Genomic DNA, 18,884 nt, shown 5'->3' on the forward strand with positions numbered 1-18,884 from the left:
TGATCTTCAAGGACATGCATATAACTTAATTCTGAAGGAAGAACTTTTTTGAACGTATGAGTAAATTTTCAGGTAGTCTGAGTAAATTTTCAGGCATTAAATTTTTAAATAATGACAAATGGCTTGGCATTAAAGCATTGGTTGGTACCTTTTGTTGGCTTTAAGAGAGTAAAAAAAAAAAACCCTCTCTTACAATTAACTTTTAATACTTTACAGATAACTGTGAAACATTTGGCTACCAAACTGTTTTAATGTCATTAATGGAATGTATTGCTGCAGCCATTTATCTCTTACTTTTTGCATAGGGTCAGTTATAATAAGCCATTTAACCTTGTAACTATGTGTCTCTTTTCTTACAATGCTCATGGTCTTTTCACAGGTCAATTTACTTCAAAGGATATATGAAGATCTAAGGAAAGGTAGAATGCACTCAGTTTATAGGAAAAAAAGTAATTCTGATTTGTAATGAAAATAAATATTTCACTGAAAGAGTCCAAAACTTGAAGTTCAAGTATGTGAACTCAGTGGGAATAGGGCTATGTCCAACTGCTGTATTTGTTCTTTATGGCATGGGAATTCCCTGCAGAGTCTTTCTCTGTCTCAAAAAATGTACTCTGTGCTTGCTTATCGTTGGTCTGTATGTTGGTGAGCCCTACATTGAACTGAAGTTATCAGCCAGCTCTGGAAGCGTTTTGCTTACTCTTTTGCAACACTGCATTCCCTGCTAATTAGATATATCCGACTCCTTGGTGCCTTTAAAACAAGTCAGAGCTTGAGAAGGCACATTTGGTCTTGTACTGTGACATTTTTGCTCATCAGCAACATATTCAGGTGATAATTCATGCTGGCAATTCATGCTTTCCAAGATAGATTGCGGTAGGGATAAAATTCTTCATGTAGCCTTAATATTTGCGTGAAATCCCTCTGACAGGAGATCTGAAATGCTGTTAAACAAACCATTGTAATTTTTGGAGCTAAGTGGTATTTGTTGGTTGGTTTTTTGTGTTTTTTTTTTTCCTCCTTCCTCTTAGTGGTTATTTATGAGCCTTTCCAATAGGGAAAATATTTTATATATGTGCTGAGAAACCCATTTGCTTTGCATTATTTCCACTTCATAGATGTAATAGGCATGAAATTTTCCTCTTTCATTTTGGAATGTTCTTTTGAATCTCCATTTTAATGAGAATTTGTTTCAAAGCGCTTTTCTTTTTGACAGAATTTGAGCTCTGTCTCTTTCCCTGAAACAAAACCACTTGTCCAGACCATTGAATACAAATCTGTGCTTTAATGGAAGTCTTACTATTGGCCTGAAATGTCTTTGTCCTAGTCTTCATAGAATTTTTTTTTTACAGATGATGAGCCATGTGTGCATATACTCCTATGTGTCCAGCTATACTGGTCTTATTCTACTATATAGTTGGATTTAGTATTACTTAGGAAAGCATTTCCTGAGCTCAGGACAATTTCTGTAAAAGAAAATCTTCCTTGTTTGGATCTTAGAATAAGAAATATGAAAATATTTTGAGTGATGCACTGAGTTTTGTAATAGCTGTATGTTATTTATGTAATTCAGGTCTTGCATTTCAACTTGTGTGCTCCTAGCTAGCAGCTGAGAAGAGAATGCGCAAGACTCACTTTGTGCAGCTGGTTTGCTAAGGAAGGGTAAAGACAGCCAATGAAAGCTGAAGAGAGAGCAGTTCTGTAAGGAGGGAAGGTACTGAGTTTTGTGGAAACTTTATTTCTGTGTTGAGTTAGTGCCACAGCACAACTGTGTGTTTATTTTGTGTTAGAAAAAACACACAGAGTAATAAAAATGCTATTGCATAGCAAACTGCCTGTTGAGGGGGTTTCACACATACAGAAAAGATTATCTGCACTTAGATCATATTAAACTGAGATTGTAACAGCTGGGATCAAGCCCTTTGGGAATGGCTTGTTCATCACAGTGCGACTTGTTCTTCCTTCTTCCACTTCATTTTGCTTTGTCATGTTGGGTTTTTTTGTTTGTTTCTTTTCTCTTTTTCTATTGGTTTATTTTATGGGTTTTTTGTTTTTGTTAACTTGGTTTTCCTCTTGCTTTCTTATTTGTTAATTTGCAGTTGTTTATGAAAATGGAACTGCAGTGTTAAGAAACAAGTTCTTAACTTCACGAGATTTTAGTCTGCAATTGCCTAAATTCTGTAAATTCTACAGAATGTGAGAAGACCAACTAAAATTTTGATTTCAGAATCATACACGTGTTTTTCAAAGTGAGTAATTATGATACTGTATACAGTATTTCAATTGAAATTACTTGGAACAGTGCTGTCTTTTTTCTTTCAGTCACATGACTCTCATGCTTCTATAGAATAGCACAGACTTTTTTTTTTTCCTTGGCTTTCATCTTTATTTTTCAAAGTTCACACAAGTACAGATGATGCTGACTGAAAGAAAACAACAGCAACAACAACAAAAAGAAAACAGAAATCACCAAAACAAAGAAATGACCCCAAACTTGTAACCCTATTCCTGGTATTTTTAGCATAGCTTAATGTTATGTTTCCATATTCAGATTTCTGGGTCCTAATTTTAGTTAGGATTGTTATCTGTGGTGAGCTAGAAGATGTTATTTTGTCTGTCTAAACAAATCATAAACTCCGTCAAATAATAGATGTTATTTTTTCCGACTGGTTAAGCTTTGTTTATACTCTTCTAAAAGGAGGGAGGGGGAAAAAAAAAACCCAACAACCCAAAACAGCCCCCCTCCACAAATAAAGAACAAAAACCACATTAAAATATGTCTGTACTTAACACATTTAAAAACAAAACAAAGCAAAATCATTAAACTGTTGCATTTAAATATGAGTCTTCATACTTGGGAGTCAGATAAATGCATACTGATACAGAACTGTTGTGAAGATATTGTTCCTTACCTGTTATGATCCTGTAAGGTGGTTCAGAGCACTGAGAGTCAGCAAATGAACAGACTTCCTTTACATTAAGGTTAAATGTAGAAAGGCTTTTTGAGAAGAAGCTTGTTTGCTGGATGTTAAAGTGTGGATAGTTTTCTTTATAGCCAACAGAATCAGATTGCAGTTAGAGCTACTCATTGTCCTTGACTGTAAATAGGAGTGCACTTATTTTAAGATTGCAGTCCATGTTTGGTTAAAAAAACCCAACCAAACAAAAACTGCCACGCAAGCAAAAACATAAAAAAGAAGTAGGAGAGAAGTGTTTACTCAAGCAAGTTTTTGCACGAAATGTTCTTTGTTCAAATTTTGTATTCTGAAATGGATGCTGGTTAATATGTTGAAATAATGCAGGAAATGTGAAGTTGGTTTCTAGTAAAATGATGGGTAGGAAATTTTAAAGTAGAACTTAATTTTTAATTGTTTGGTTAGCACTTGAAATTAAACGTAAAGTAAAGTTGGGTTGTTAGAGGAAGAGAACTTACTGGAAACAGGAATCAGATTTGATAGGGCAGTATTGCTTTTAAATCTATATATTTTCTTTGTTGCAACTGGGAAAATGGCTAAATTTTCTTTTTTTTTTTTTTTTTAAGAGCACTCTGAGAAGCTCCAAAAACATGGATTTTGAGTACAAAACAGAGGGCGGCTTAGTCATCTTAATTTTTATACCTTCCCAGAAAATAAATAGAAAAGATTTCCAAGATAGCTGGGGAAGTCTCTTTCAGCTTGGTGTATTCAAAAGAATGTTTGTTCAATATAGAATGTTTATTTTTAAGCCTGCTCTCTCTTTCCTATCCAGAAGTTGGCAGAAGTCAGTTGTTTGCAAACAAGAAGGGGAATTGTCTGTGAGCAGGAAACTTTCTCCCTTCCAGCCCCCAAGGTTTTTTCCAGCTTCTTGAATATTAGGCCAACCAGTGGGTAGGGAGTAACTTGGAAGTTTCTCAATGTCCACTGTTGCTTTCCCATGTCTGTTAGTTTCTTTTAAAGCTCTCAAAACAGTGTTATGCTACGTTTTTTGCTAGGTGGACATTATCTAGAGTTAAAGCATGTCGCAGACTTCTTTTTGGAGGAAGGTTATACAGATTAAACTGTTGGAGGGAAGCTGTAGTAAATGTATCATTAACTTTTTCACCTAAGATTTTGGGGGAATGGAAATCCTGGTGAAATGTAGAGGATGGTGATACTGAAGGGTTCTTCAGCAGTAACCTTTCATAGTCTCTACAAAGCCTAGAGGTTCTAGAGTTTTAAAGGACAGTTCAGATAATTGTGAAAGTTCCCACACAGACCCATAAAAACAGTAGCTGCCACAGCAGCAAAAGGAAGTAATTTTTTATGTACTTCACAGTTGAAAAGTTTTGTGCCACAAGACGTTAAGGTTTTTGTCTAAACACAGTATTCAAAATGAGACAGCACTTTACAAGGCTGACAGTTTTTCAGGTGTAATAAATAACGAGTTGGTGACGTTTGATATGTAGCTATTTGGAAGGATCAGAAGCTGGCGGAGTGCTGGCTGACCAAATCATTGGGTGTGCTGCCAGCCCGTTTTGCTGGGTACAGTACTGAGCAGTGCATCATCTAGGGCAATAGACCACTTTTTTTGTTGTTGTAGTTTGTTGGTTTTTTTCTTCCTCCTGTGTAAAATGAATTAATGGCTCTGCAAAACCAAAAATGATCGAAGGGGAAAAACTATTGAGATATTTGATGTTCAGTTGTACCACTCTTGGTACCATCCAAGAATTACTGTCTCAGGTAATTCTGACTAATAGTGTCAATACACGTGGGGTGGATTGAAATACTGCTGCTTTCTTTTCTGAGAAGCTGAAAGGAAAGTTTTGTGTTTACAAAGAAAAGGACTTAAAGATCATCTTTTTTTTTTTTTTTTTTTTTTTTTGTCAATTTACATGGCAAGCCTCCAGAATGTCTGTCTTTCAATTTTCCTGTGTTGTTGGGTGCATTTCTTTGATTTCATTAAGGTGAACTGAGTGTGAATTTTGTGAGTAGCAAAAACAGTATCTGTGGTCAGTGTAGGAAGTCTGTCTTCTGAATAGTGCTAACATATTTATTTATTTGTTTAACCTTTTGATGTTCTTAGCCCACAGTGAAATGTTTCTTCTCCAGAATAAACTGCGGTTAGATTCTCCTATGATAAATTTTAATGTCCAGTCTTCTTCAGACTTTAAGATGCTTATAACCTGTGATGTGCTATAAAGGCTAAGAGCAGATTTTTCAGTACTTTGTGCCATGTTTTCTAAGTCTATCAGAGAAATATTTTTCTTCCTATAATTTTAAGCTCTCTTTAGCATCTTGTACACCTTGGTTCTGGCTCCAGTTTCCACACTGGGATTTTACAAGAGTTTAATAATGTTTGTAGATGTTTGTACATGCACTGTAAGGTCAAAATGCTTACCAGATGCATGACTTTTTTAAAAAACAAATAAATAAAAAAATTGTGGTACTTAAAAATGGCACAGTAACTGGCAGATTTTTAATTGGCTGATGCCTGTGTCATGAGTGGAGAGGGCTGGATCAGTTAATAGCACTTTAAAATACATCAATAGAACATGTCTGGAATTCTGTGGTAATAAGAAGACATGCTGAAGGGAAGGGATGCCTACCAGAAGGACCTGGACAGGCTTAAGAGGTAGGCAAGTGCCAGGTCCTGCACTTGAGTTGGGGCAATCCCAAGCACAGGTACAGGCTGTGCAAATAATGAATTGAGAACAACTCTGAGGTGAAGAAGTTGGCAGTGTTGGTTAATAAGAAGCTCAATGTGAGCTTCCAATGCGTGCTTGCAGACCAGAAAGCCAACTTTACCTTGGGCCATATCAAAAGAGGGAAGTAATTTTCCCTACTTCCCTGCTTTTGTGAGACATCACCTGAAGATCTGCATTCAGCTCTGGTGTTCCAGTGTAAGAGGGACTTGGAGCTGTTGGAACAAGTCCAGCACCACAGGGATGATTGGAGGGCTAAGCACTCCTCTTTTGAAGAAAGGCCGAGGGAGCTTGGGTTGTTCAGCCTGGAGAAGGGAAAGCTCTTAGGTCTTAGTACCTAAAGGGAGCCTACAATTGGAGAGGGGACTCTATCAGGGAGTTTAGTGACAGGACAGAGGGTAATGGCTTGAAACTGAAAGAGGTTACGTTTCAATTTGATATAAGTTAGAAATTCTTTACTGTGAGACTCATGAGACACTGGAACAGGTTGCCCAGCAAAGTTGTGAATGCCCCATCCCTGGAGGTGTTCAAGGACAGGCTGGATGGTTTTGGGGGCAACTTGGTCTAGCAGGAGATGTCCCTGCCCATGGCAGGAAGGTTAGAACTGGATGGTCTTTAGCCCAAGGCATCCTATGACTGTGCTTCTATGAAAGTGTGTGTGTTTCCAAAAATCATGATATAATAACTGTTGAATTTTTGCTAACCCGCACTGATTTGTCTTCCTTGCTAACATAGGGTTTAAAAAAAAATATTCAATTTTAATGAATGAAGGCGGTGAGGTGCTTTTTGGGGCAGAACTGTTGATTTGTGCTTAAAATTGTTGAAGACTGCATTAGGGTGGAACAGCATGATGGAGTCAAAGCAGTAAATGAAATACAAGCAAAATAGATGGGACTACACATAATCAATTGTTAGAGGGGATAACTGGAATTTTACAAACCAAATAATAGAAGTCCTTCAATTGTCAGGGGTGACAGGACTCTGAAGATCTTTTTTTTTTTTTTTTTTTTTAGTGGGCACTACTGGGATGCATTTGGCTTCACCTTCATTCTGTGTTGCATTTTTCCCTGCCCTGAGCCTTCTAGGCTGAGCAGTACTGGTTCTTCCAGAGATGCTTCAGGTCTTTCGTTATCTTGGTGGCCTTGAGCTGGGCTCGTTCTAGTAAGCTCAGATCCAGGTGCTCTTAAGAAGGTTTCTTAGAGAAAATGCCACCATAAATTGTACAATGCAAGTAATCTTGGAAGTACCTGGTGATACAAATTTGGTTCTTCTGTCATCTAGTATATTTTGTTCTGTTCCCATTCCCCCACCTCAGACTGAAAGCATAGGAAAAAATGAAGAGGTTAAGATGGGAAAGCAGCTGTTTGACTCTTGGGTGGATTCTCTGTGAAGACTGAAGAATTCATATCTGTTAAAAGGCAGTGTGTTGTAAGCAACCATAGTAACAGATGTGGGGATTGGAGGTGAGAAACCTGTTTGTGAACTGAAAGTTGACTTCAGTTGTGCTGAGGTGTTGGTGGTGTTTTAAAACAATCACTAAGTGCTGTGTTTGTTCAGAAACGAAATCCTTTATGCAAACAGTTGGCAAACTGGACAATTTTTACTTAGCGTTTGTATATCGATCCTTTTAATTGCTGAAATTGTGGGGCAGTTTTCAGCTGCTTTTACGTACAGCTGATACACGTCTGGGAGAAACTGAGCAAGGAGAAACTGAGAAACTGTGATTTTCTGTTAATAACAGTCACTGTAAGAAGTTATCTGTGTTTGACTTCATTAATTCCTAGTTGGTGTTATTGATCTTATTCTTCTATATGATTAAAAATTTTACCTTCTGCTGTTTCAACTTGTTGAAGAGCATTGATACAAAAAGGATTTAATTTCCCAACAGATTGTAGTGATTTCCATAATACTCGGGAGTGTTTTGGGAAGGACAAGCAGTATTACCTGTGATGGTATATCATTCACCAGCAGTATGTTTGTAGCTTCAAACATGTAAAGCTGTGGCTCTCGGTACTCCAAGCGATTTAGAACTTCATATCAAGAATGTGTGCTCATACGTTTAAAGTATTGTGTGTGGCAAAATTGCTGAAGTTCTCTCTTTCTGATCCATAGTGTTTCTTCTGTGTAGACCTGAGAATGATGCATTTTGTAATTTTCCTTAGCAGATCACCAAAGTGCTTATACCCAGGGCTTTGCTGGTATGATTAACAGTACTTATAACTTAAATGTATTTTTATCAGGGGCTTGTAAGTAAAAAGACAGAGTTTATCAGAGTTCTCATTAATTTGGAATGTAAGTTGCATTAACAGCTTGCTTCTGGAATTTGAAGGGCAAGCATGGGATGGCATGTGACCTTTCATGGGGAAGATTTATATAAGAAGGGAGTTTAAGGGACTAGGGTTCAGGAACCAGCGAGTTGTGCCAGAAATTTAGTATGTTGCATGTTTGTGTTATTGAAAGAGAAGATGGGAAGAGGGCAGTGAGGAAGAGTGCAGTTAGAAGAGTTTGGGGAGAAAAGTTGCATTTTTCTCAGTTTCTTAAGGCTTAGAGTGCTGATTTCGGAATTTTTACAGGCTGAAATTCCATTTTGGTCTTGGACAAATTCTCTTTGTGTAGCTGTTGTGCAGGTGATAGAATGCTATGCATAAAAGCGTAGGTCAGATTTCCTGTTTGATCAGGTTTCATTCATAATAGGATGACTTATGCAATCCTCGAGATAAAGATACTGCTGGTTTTCCTTTTATTTCTTATTTTTCTACTCGTCTTCCTTCCTGAAAATGAAATCGCAGTTCATCGCTGAATCACCGCTGAAATCACAGCTTTCAAAATTCCTAAATTTTTGAATTTTCAGGCACCTCTTTATGTGGTGTGTAAATGATTTACTCAAGATTTGAAGTAAAAATAATTGCAAAATACTTCAGTCAAAAAATAGGGAGGGTTTTGCTTTTGCAGAAATAACTTGTGAGTGTTTAATAATAGCAGCGGCAGTGGTTTTGTTCAGTATGTCTCCTGAGCTCTTGTTACTGCCAGGCATCTTTTGCATACCTAACAATAAAAGCAATTACTGCTTTAGGTAGGGCACGTTAATATGAAGTGATTGTTGTGCCATGCTCATTCATGTGTATGCTGTACTAAGTAGTTTGAATGGTGTGCCTAATGATCTGAGTTTAAGCGGGTATAAATAGTAAGTTTCTCCAAAAGTAATGCTTCCTATTTAATTCAATGGAAACTAAAACACATGCAGAGAATGCTCCATCAGGAAGTGTTGCTGCACATTCTCTGCCTCAAAGCACTATTTTTCAGCATAGTCACCACAATTAGCTATTTTTGCATTAGGGATGCAGAGGTCCATCTGGCTGGCTGTGACTGTCTGAATTTGTTAACATTGAAATACCTTATTTTTTCAATTTAAAAAGAGTCTGTAGTAATGACAGCCAGTTCTTCCTCAAAGTCTCAGTAAAGGGAGTGAATAAAGGAAATAGGAAAAATTCTGGGATCTATGAAGCAGCAGGAGGCACTAACTACAGGCTGAGCTGCGAGCTGGGATTTATGGTCAGTATGTGTATGTGTGTGAGCTTAGTGGGCAACACATTTAGTTAATTAGCTCCAGTTAATAGAACATTCACTTTGGTAGAGAAGGAATGTCCTTTTTGAGAAGGGCATTTAAGAATTATAAGTCCATGAAACAAGACTATGGAGAAGATGGATGTAGAGTGGAGGGAATGTGGTTCTGATCTAGCATTTATTCTTTTGTTGGAAAGCCTTATTAATCTTTTAAAATTATTTTACTTAAATAAAATGGGCGAAGGCTGTTGCTTATCCAGTGAAAGCAGTGGAGAGTGTGGCAGAGGTTATTTCCTTTTCTCTTCTAGCCATGAGGTGAACAGTATAGTGGAATGAGAAATGGCTCTTTGTTGCTATGTCAGTGTTTGCACTTTTGGAGACCACCTGCTGGAGTGTGCCTCCATTCAAGGAGACCTGGAGAAACTGTATCCCTTATACAAAATCTGGGAGACCACATTTTATGTTTGACTGCATACCAAAGCATAGGGGTAACCGGAAGGGCAGAATTGCACATCTGTATCCCTTCCACTCCATGTCTATTTTTTTCTATTTTCTCTAATAGATGTTTTTAAATGTTATATTTTAATAGATTTCTACACACGAAATAGAATTTTATATTCTTTATTAAATGTGTTTTCAAATATTTGATCAGAATTTAAAAAAAAAAATCCACAAAAATAGGAAAATGTGAACAAAAACTGATTTTACAATGACTTCACACTTGGCATGAGAATTTAGTAATTTTTGGAAAGTTGTCAGTAGCGTATACTGAATTAAATTGTAGCTATTGATGAAATTCTATGGTCTTTCTATTTCTGCCATTTGTGCTGCAACGGCTATAATAATATGATTGTGCAATAGAGATGGTTTTCTATTTATCTCTGTTTAAGTAGCCATATGAAACTGATAGATTCCATGCAGTGTAAAATTTGCAAATCTCTACCATAGGACATTTATTTGGAAGGATTATCAGGGCCTTCTTATTTTTTTTTTTCTCTCTCTATTCACTTCTGATAGGAAACTTCTTTCTCCTGGTGCTCGTATGCTGTGATATAGAGCTATTTGCTTTCATGTTTTGCCTTTAAAGTGGGTCTGTGATGCATGGTCCTTCAGGCATCCTTCCACAAAACCTTATTTCTAAATTTAATCTTTCTTTATGTTGTTGATTCTTTCAAGATTCATCTCAACTGCTGTGGTCTTTACCTATTAAAAGACATTTTAAGAGGTTGCAGACTTCAGTTTTGCTATTTAGGAACCTTCATGTGTGTTTTGTTGAAGTCTGCTTTCCTAAGTACCTGCTTCTATTTTAAATCAGACTTTCATCCATGTTTGTTGTCATGTCACCTTCCTTTCTCATTATCTTAAAACAATTCTCTTCAGCAATCAGACTAATATTAATCTATGTTGTGTTTGTAGCATAACATAATTAGTTACAACATGATGTTGTAACATAAGTAACATGGAGAAGTTGGTGTTTTTCTGTGGAAAAGGCAAGATGGGTGCCATTTCCTAAGAGGAAAGACCCTCTCGTACAGACTGAAGATGAACTCTCTCTCCACTGCTGTGTGCTGCATCTTTAAATGTGAAAGACATAAGCCAAAGTCTATTGACAGCCTGCTTAGCATTGGGTAGTGACTCAGCTCACATCGGTCCTGGTGTGCAGCATTCCTTCAGAACAGTCTTGTGCTGTGGTTTAACCCTGCCAGGCAGCTCAGCACTGCACAGATGCCCACTTGCTCTCTGCACATGCTGTGGAGAGAGAATTGGAACAGTAAACGTGAGAGCTCGTGGGCTGAGGTAGAGGCAGCTCTCTAGGTAAGGCAAAAGCTGGGGCACACATGGAGAGCGAAACAAGGGAATTAATTCATCACTTCCCATCAGCAGGGTGATATTCAGCCCCTGCCAGCAAAGCAGTGCTCAGCACACTTAACAGTTTCTTGGGAAGATGAATGCCATCACTCTGAACATTTTCCTTTCCTCTCTCTTTCTCCCTGCTTTCACTGCTGAGCATGATGCCACATGGAATGGGATAACACTTCGGTCAGCCTGGGTCAGATGTTCTGGTTGGCACCTCCCAGCTCCTTGCTGGCAGGGCAGTGTGAGAAGCAGAGAAGCTCTGTGTAGGCACTGCTCTGCAAGAATGGAAACATCAGTGTGTTATCACCACTGCTTTCAGCAGAAATCCAAAGCACAGCATCGTTTGAGCCACTGTAAGAAAGTCAACCCATTGATTAATCTAAAAATTGCTTTCAAATGGCTGACACTGCATCTCAGAGATCAAGTTCAATAAAAGTGTTGGTTGTTTTCAGGTTTTTTTTCAAGGTCTTCAACAGTTCTGAGATGATGAGTGTGCAGATCTGTTTGCATGTGTGTTTCTGTATTATTCAAAGTTACAGAATGCAGCAGTTGAGCATTTGTCTCTTTTGAAGGGCTTGATATCTACTGCACTGTACTTAATTAAAAAAAAAAAGATGCAAAAAAAAAAACCAAAAAACCTGAAAAAAAACCACCTAACAAACAATTGAGAGAAGTTAGCAGAAATAAGCAGGTTTTTTTTTTGTTTGTTTTTTGTTTGTTTTTTTCCTCTGTGCCTTTCAGTGAGAAAATCTCAGGTGACGTGTCTTGATGGAAATCACAGCTGGTTTCCTAGGACACTAGAATGTCCCAGATAAACCCTATAAGCTTTTAGTCTGTGAGCTTCACCCTTTTGAAGACTACTTTTTTGCTATATGTTTATTTTGTGTGTGTGTTGTTTTATTATTTTTTTTTTTTAATAACAGACTGTCCATTACTTATAATTTACTTTTCTTTGTAGAAAGAGCCTAGGATTACCAAAAATCAGCCATCTCTTTTGAAACATGTGGCAGATATAAGCTGGCTGCAGCTCACAGCTTCATTTCATATTATTACTTCTGAGGTTATTACTGGAGAATATTAAGATTGTGTTTACTGTGTAACGTGCAAGATTCCAGTTCTTGCTCTTGGGGTGAAATGTTTCCAAGTATTGGATATATTCTCAAATTTATGGTAGTTGAAATTCTGCCAGGTTGCACCAGTGGTCACTGAATTTTGTCTTTCAGTAATTGTGTTTTTGTCTTCCAGCAGGCCCAGCAGAAGGTTTGGGAAAAATAATACAGAGGTTTCCTCAGAAGGACTGGGAAGATACTCCTTTCCCACAGGGAATAGAGTTGGTAAGTTTGCACTGTATTTTGGAGTTTTTAGAATTTCTTTTACATATAGTTGGGAACTGCCTTCCTACAGTAACATATTAGCAAGTCTAACATGTGAATGTGAAGAAATAAGGTGAGTAAATGGGACAGATAATAGCTTTCAGAATAGTAATTTTGGCTAGTCGAAGATAATTTATTCTTACTATATGTTGTATTCCTAGAATACAAAAGGAATCTGCTTCAAGCTTAGAAGCAATGTGCTTAAAATAAATGTTTATTTGTGTCCATGTATGTATTGTTGGCTACATTTTTAGAGTTATCCTTAAAATTGCAGATGACTTCTCAAGTCATGTTCAACAGATGTGTATTTTTGTATTGTACGCTTTAAAAATGAATTAAAAATTATAATGACATCACAATTAACTGGCTTCATTAAAACAGTCAGTCTTCAGCATTCGTTGTGCTAAGGACAACAGTAGTGACAGCTATGCTGAACAAGGTGAGTGTACAATGATCTATTTTAAGTATCCTCTGCAGTTAGTAGCCCTTTCCCTCTCGTGGCGTGATGCTGTGAGATGCAATGAGGAGGTGTATGTTACTCATTCAGGTCAGGGGTTCGTTACATATACAGCCCTAAAAATCCTGCAGAGAATTAGATTACTGTGCTTTTACTATGCAAATGAGGCTTCTGAGAAGTTAGCTGAAACTTACTGCTGTGAACTTAGGGACTTCTGGGACAGGATGAGCTAAGGAAGGAGATGGCCTTTAGGAAGTGTTACAAAATCTGCTGCAGAGAATAAAGACACTGACGCTTCACTGAACTTGTTACACAGATACAGCAAACACAGCAACGTTTTATTGGTATGGTACCTTTTAATTGATGTCCAGCTGGCTTTCAGATTCACAGTATGCCTTTGGCCAGGTGCTGTCCTTTCCTGTTGAAGGGGGAAAAGGAGACCTTGGTGTTTTTTGCTTGCCAGTATGCTCTCTCATATGGCAGAGGTTTGTATTATTCACTGTGTGCTGGTGTACGGGACCAGCTGCTCGTTTTCTTCAGCGGTGTGGTTTAAATTTCTTCATAGTCAAGCACAATCCTTATGTTTTGTGGGGATGTCATGCATTAATGACTGGTGTAAGCATTATTTCCGATACACGTGATGGATAGTTACAGTGTTTGTGGTAGGCTTGCATAATACTGCATTTAGCAATGTAGTGCTGTGCTGAAACAATGGAAGCTCCTGCTTTCTCTGAGGTATTTCTGCTACTGTTACAACATGACAGCACTGCACATAGCTATTGCAGTTTGCTGTAACAGGTAGTGTGTGCTCAGCGATTACTAACCAGGTTCAAATGAGTTAGTTTCATAGTAAGTACAGTTACGGATCTTGAGAAGTAACCTTTTGATGGGAAGGCTTAGTTTTGTCTTTTGCTTATTTGTTTGTGTTTTGTTTTCTCTCCACTCTCTTGGAGTTGAAGGAGGTGGCTTGTTCTTGCTTTAAACAATGGCAATAATTTCAGTCATACTGAGATTTATTTTGTCATTTTAATCTTCCTTACCTATTTCAAACTGCTCATTTCCACTGATGTTTTGAAATAAAAGAGAACAGTTACAGTTAAAGCAGTGAAGCTGTTTATCTCTACTCAAACGATTCATTAAGTAGAATCATTGAGACTTGAAGCTTCCCAAGGACAATGAAATCTAGCTGTTTAAACATTAGGGGCATCATTTCAGCTAGTCTGTAAAATTATTCAAGTTTTAAATTGCTGTCTAAATATGACAATCACATTTTATTTAATTAAGATTGAAGAGATAACACAAAGATCATGTACTGAAGTAAGTCATTTAAAAGGGTCGGATATTGGCAAGATGTTGTTCTCAAGTTTTTGTGCGAGTGTAACATGAATCAATGTAAATAGCAACACAGTGTGTTGGGTTTTTTTCTTTCTGTTTTATGCTTGTCATCTTAAGGGCGGTATTGATATCATTAAGTGTGTAACTGGCAAACCTGGAAAAAAGAGAAAGAAGGTGAGAATAGTCTAGTTGACAAAAATGTTTATGAGAATTAAGGTAGACATCTTTGTGAATAGTACTTAAATTAGCCATAGAAGTAGAAACCTTCAAATGTATTTCCTCTGCTTTGAATGAAGAATCCTTATGGAGCTATATGATTTCTCTGCCTGGGAAATGAAATAATAGAACAGCAATGACTTCTAGTTGAAAAACATTAATCTCCATCCACGTTTCATGAAGGAAAAAATGAAAACACGCTTTTAATGCCTACTGTTAAGGTTGAAGGGGGTTCTGTTTTTGAGTCTTAGTTTCTGTCAAAGCTGGTTCCTCTACCATGAATCACTGAGATTGTGGTTCCCTTTCCTGCCCCCCAAGTGTTTTATAAAGTGCATTGTTTGTCTCTGAATTTGGACATGTGAATATCCAGATTGCATGTCCAAATAGTGTAGGATGAATCAGACAGTTTGTCTTGGCAGTTAATGGATGATATGATCCAATGCTTGTTTTCCATTTGTATTGTTCATGGTATTTTATGAAACAGAGTGAAGGACCATGCCCATGCTCACCCCCCAAGTCTGAATACCTTAAGATGAAAAACATCTGTTTGGTCCACAGACTGTAGAAACGCAGTTGGTACATGTCCTGCTCAAAAGTTCACTGAGACTTCTTTGGAGGAGTCTTTCCTCCTCTGAACTCTGCATACCTCCTGCTTGACTCCAGTTTGCCAAGATTACTGAGACCCAAGCTAAGTCAGTGTGGAGTAGAGAGTGGTGCAGATAGTTCTAAGCTAAATAAAAGCGGTGCAGATAATATTTTATGTTTTGTTGAGCCCAGTTTTGAAAAATGGGCCGACATAGAAAGGACTGTACCCAGTGGACTTGCCCTTGTCCAAGTGCAAGGGATCATCCTGAGAACAAGCTACCGAGGAAAAAAAAAACAAACACCAAAATACAAGAACTTTTAGCCTTGACTGCATTTGTACTTCTGCTAATTCAACATAGATATGTTGAGAATTAGGTCATTATAAAATGTAATTGCAGTTTGAATTTTTCTGAAGAATACTATGTTTCATATGTATATATTCTGCATTATAAGGAGCTAGAGCATTACTTAAATGTGATATTATATATATTTTTTATGTGAGTAGTATGTTAGTTACATCCTAGTTTTCTTTAACATGCATTAATTCTGAAATAAACATATTGTCCAAAATTCAACAGAAATATATTTAAGGAGGCTCTACTGAAGTCAAGTGTTTGAATTTGTTTCCTAAAATAAATTGTCTCTGGTTGCTCGTGGTAAGGGAGCAAAACTGTAACACAGTTGAGGAAATTATGCTGTCAGTAGTTCTTGATTAGTGTATTTTCTTAGCTTGTACCTATCTGCATCTCTTAAAACTTCATCTTGCATTCTTTACATTTTCCAATGGCTTCACAGCTTTTACCTTTGTTTTCTTTGTAATTAAGAGAGAAACTTTGAGAACTGAGCCACCCAAAAATTCCTGTGAAGCATATATGAAGATTTTTTAAAATACATTGATTGTAGCTAGTTAGGTCACTAGTACTTTCTTCTTTTTCTTTCTTTCTTTCTTTTTTTTTTTTTTTTTTACTGTTTGTTGAATTGTGATATAAGGTATGTGTATAAGGTATAACACATTAAGGTGTGTATTATACATACTGAGTTCCTTCAGAAGCAGCAAGGTGCTCTGCTCTGATGTGCTAGAATCTCCTGTGGGCTATTCAAAAGGAGGAAAAGAAAACTTACAGATTCAGCGTAGGATTTGAGCGTCTTTAGTTTACTGACGCGGAGCGTTCTAATGTTTCTAGGAAATAAGCTGACTTTGAAAAATATAAGGATATAAGAATACTTAAGAATATAAGAATTAAGGAAAGAATAATATAGTAATTAAGAAAATAATATAAGAATAATTAAGAAGAAGTATTTGCTTCAGAGATGTATTTCAATCATAGGTTTCCAAGAGCGTCTCGTTAAAACTTAACAATGTGATAGTTTTAATTTTCTAAGTATGTATGTTTGGGTACCTTTGACAATAGTTGGTCTGTTTCAGAGAAGTTATTGAAGTTTTACACAAATACACTTTGAGTTCAAAAATAGACCTTTAAACTCATGAGATATAGGGCAGTTTAATATTAGGATGGTTAAACTTATTGTTCTCTCTTGTAGAACGAATCTTAGAGTATGTTGGTTGCATGAGTTGGCTTTATATTTCTGCATATTTTTCTTATAAATAAGCCTATTTTACTTCTGCTATAAACTGTTCTAGACGTCGAAATTAGTTATACATCAAAGCAGGAAGCTTTGGTATGCAGTATTATAATGTATACTTGCATACTTTGGTATGCAGTCTTATAGTGTATGCTCGTTTTTGTCTGGGGGCTAAATTAGCTGAACCACATGTCATCTGCATTACTCAGTTGGGAGGATGATGTTAATTGAGCCGATGAAAATCACACTTGGAAATAGATTTCGCTCTGTGAAACTAAACTGGATGCAATATTTTTTTTTGCAATTTTTGATGAGAAGGGAGGAACATTCGCCCCTATAACGGTTAGTAGAGCCGTCAATTCATACAGATTTAAATTCAAAGGTATGCAACGTAGAATTGAGCATGTATTTCTGGACAAGCTAATGGCCTATCCAAATAATTACTCACACCATAAAATGTATCTTTAATTTGTCAAAAAATGTTTATGTTCTTTTCCTTTGGATTAAGCTTACAGGCATTATGATGTGAGAAATGCTTCTGAGGAAAGGCTGTATGCATCCTTTTGAGAGCTGTCTGGAAGCTGGTCTCCTTCTTGAGGGTTAGATGTTGCTGTCATGAGCATATTTTTCCTTAGCATACCTTGATCTTAGCATTTCTGCACCTTTGAATGGCTTCAGATGTAAACTTTTAAATGTACACAAAGTATTTCTTTTATGAAATATTGGATTTAACTTCCAGATTGGGGGGTTGGAGATTCATGATCCTTGACGTCCCTTCCAACCCTGGTCATCCTGTGATTCTGTGTGGTCTTGTGAAATTAATGCTCTTAACATTTTAGAATTATTTGTTTAGTACTATTTTTGTCTTACCACTTGGTATAGTCCATGTTTTCTAAAAAAAAAAAAAATCTAATACCTGAATATTTTATGTAGTATTTTAAATAAGGCATAAGAGATGAACTGGATTGCAGATGAGCCCTTTACAGTCTGAAGTGATTAAAGTTTTAAGGGATTTAAGCTTTAAATGCTTCAGTCTTAACTAGCTGATGTTTAAGCCAATTTTTCTACAGCAGAATGCTTCTAAAGATCTGAATAGATGGTTAACTTATAGCATCCATTTAGCCACCATTGCACTTGGTCAGCAATAGATGTTTTGGTTCTCTGAGTTCTTTTTCCCCTCAGATTTTGTGCTTAGTTTTCAAGAATCACTGCTTAAGGTTCTCTAATGAACAAGTACGTAACCGAGCTTATGGTAGCACTTCCAAGAGCATTGTGGTGTTCTTTACGTATTGCACTGCAGCACTGATGCTTTCAGTACTTGAGTAGAAAATATTGTGGCAAATGTACAGCTAACATTCTTTATCAGTTACAGACTCAGTTTATATTCCTTTAACTTGTCTATATTATCCTCCAGTGGAAATCTTACAGTGCCGTAAATGCGTTGTGTTTTAAAGCAGCGTCTCTGCTGTGCTGTAAAATGGTTATGTTCAGGTTTTAGAATCCCACTACTTTTACTGACTGGATTTTAACTTCTGGATTTTGTAGGTTACTGGGATAAAGTAATTTCATATTGAAACCGAAGGATATTCACACAGTTCTTGCATAGCAAAGCATGCTCTTTCTTGACAAAATACTGTAAAAAGATGTAATGAAAGTTTCTTTTTTTTCTTTGTTTTTTTTGAACTGGAAAAAAAGTGCAACACTTTGATACAGACAACACATTTTAACATATTGAGGTGACATCTCTTTGGAATTTGAACTGATTTTTTTATGGACTGTATTGAAGTTTAGCCTTTTTTATAGTGGCCAAGTTTTGTTAGCATTCTCCTTCTCCCTTTCCCCCCAGAGGTATTTTAGGTGAAATTCTTTTAAATCTTTCAGAGGGGAAAGCCATTTTTTATAACCTTTCTTAGATGTTTTTTCTCTTGTTCGTTCTTTGGATCTGTATCATCTCCACAAATAATATCTGACTGCATGGGCAGTCTTTTCCACCTGAGCCTTGTGTTTTTGATTCATTACCTCTCCATAAGATTTCCCATTCTGATCATTAAAAAAAAAAAAAAAAAAGGAAATATCACATCATGGATGTTTCTGTAAATCTTTGCTTACAGTTTTTTTTGTGTAACAGTCAAGCCGAGGAAGTTCTGAGACACACAGTTAAGTCATGTGGCATTGTAACATACACAGAACTCTGTGAGGATCGTGGTAGAATGTCTCTGTATTTTCCTCTTATAACTGATGGGCTTGTCTGTGG

The 18,884-nt window shown here is 36.8% G+C and overlaps 1 protein-coding gene across 5 annotated transcripts in view; it reads left to right on the forward strand.

The window, feature by feature from the left end:
• The window catches only part of SBF2 (SET binding factor 2), a 236,606-nt gene that overhangs the window by 29,734 nt on the left and 187,988 nt on the right, over positions 1-18,884 (forward strand). For 4 of the 5 annotated variants that reach the window (XM_052695956.1, XM_052695959.1, XM_052695960.1 and 1 more), the window contains exon 2: positions 12,326-12,414. In XM_052695956.1, coding sequence (XP_052551916.1) covers positions 12,326-12,414 — 89 coding nt within the window. The remainder of the gene's footprint in view (positions 1-12,325; positions 12,415-18,884) is intronic. The other variant, XM_052695958.1, reaches the window with a different exon arrangement.

This window comes from Tympanuchus pallidicinctus, unplaced genomic scaffold, assembly GCF_026119805.1.
Source record: "Tympanuchus pallidicinctus isolate F22 unplaced genomic scaffold, pur_lepc_1.0 scaffold3, whole genome shotgun sequence".
NCBI classification, from domain to species: domain Eukaryota; kingdom Metazoa; phylum Chordata; class Aves; order Galliformes; family Phasianidae; genus Tympanuchus; species Tympanuchus pallidicinctus.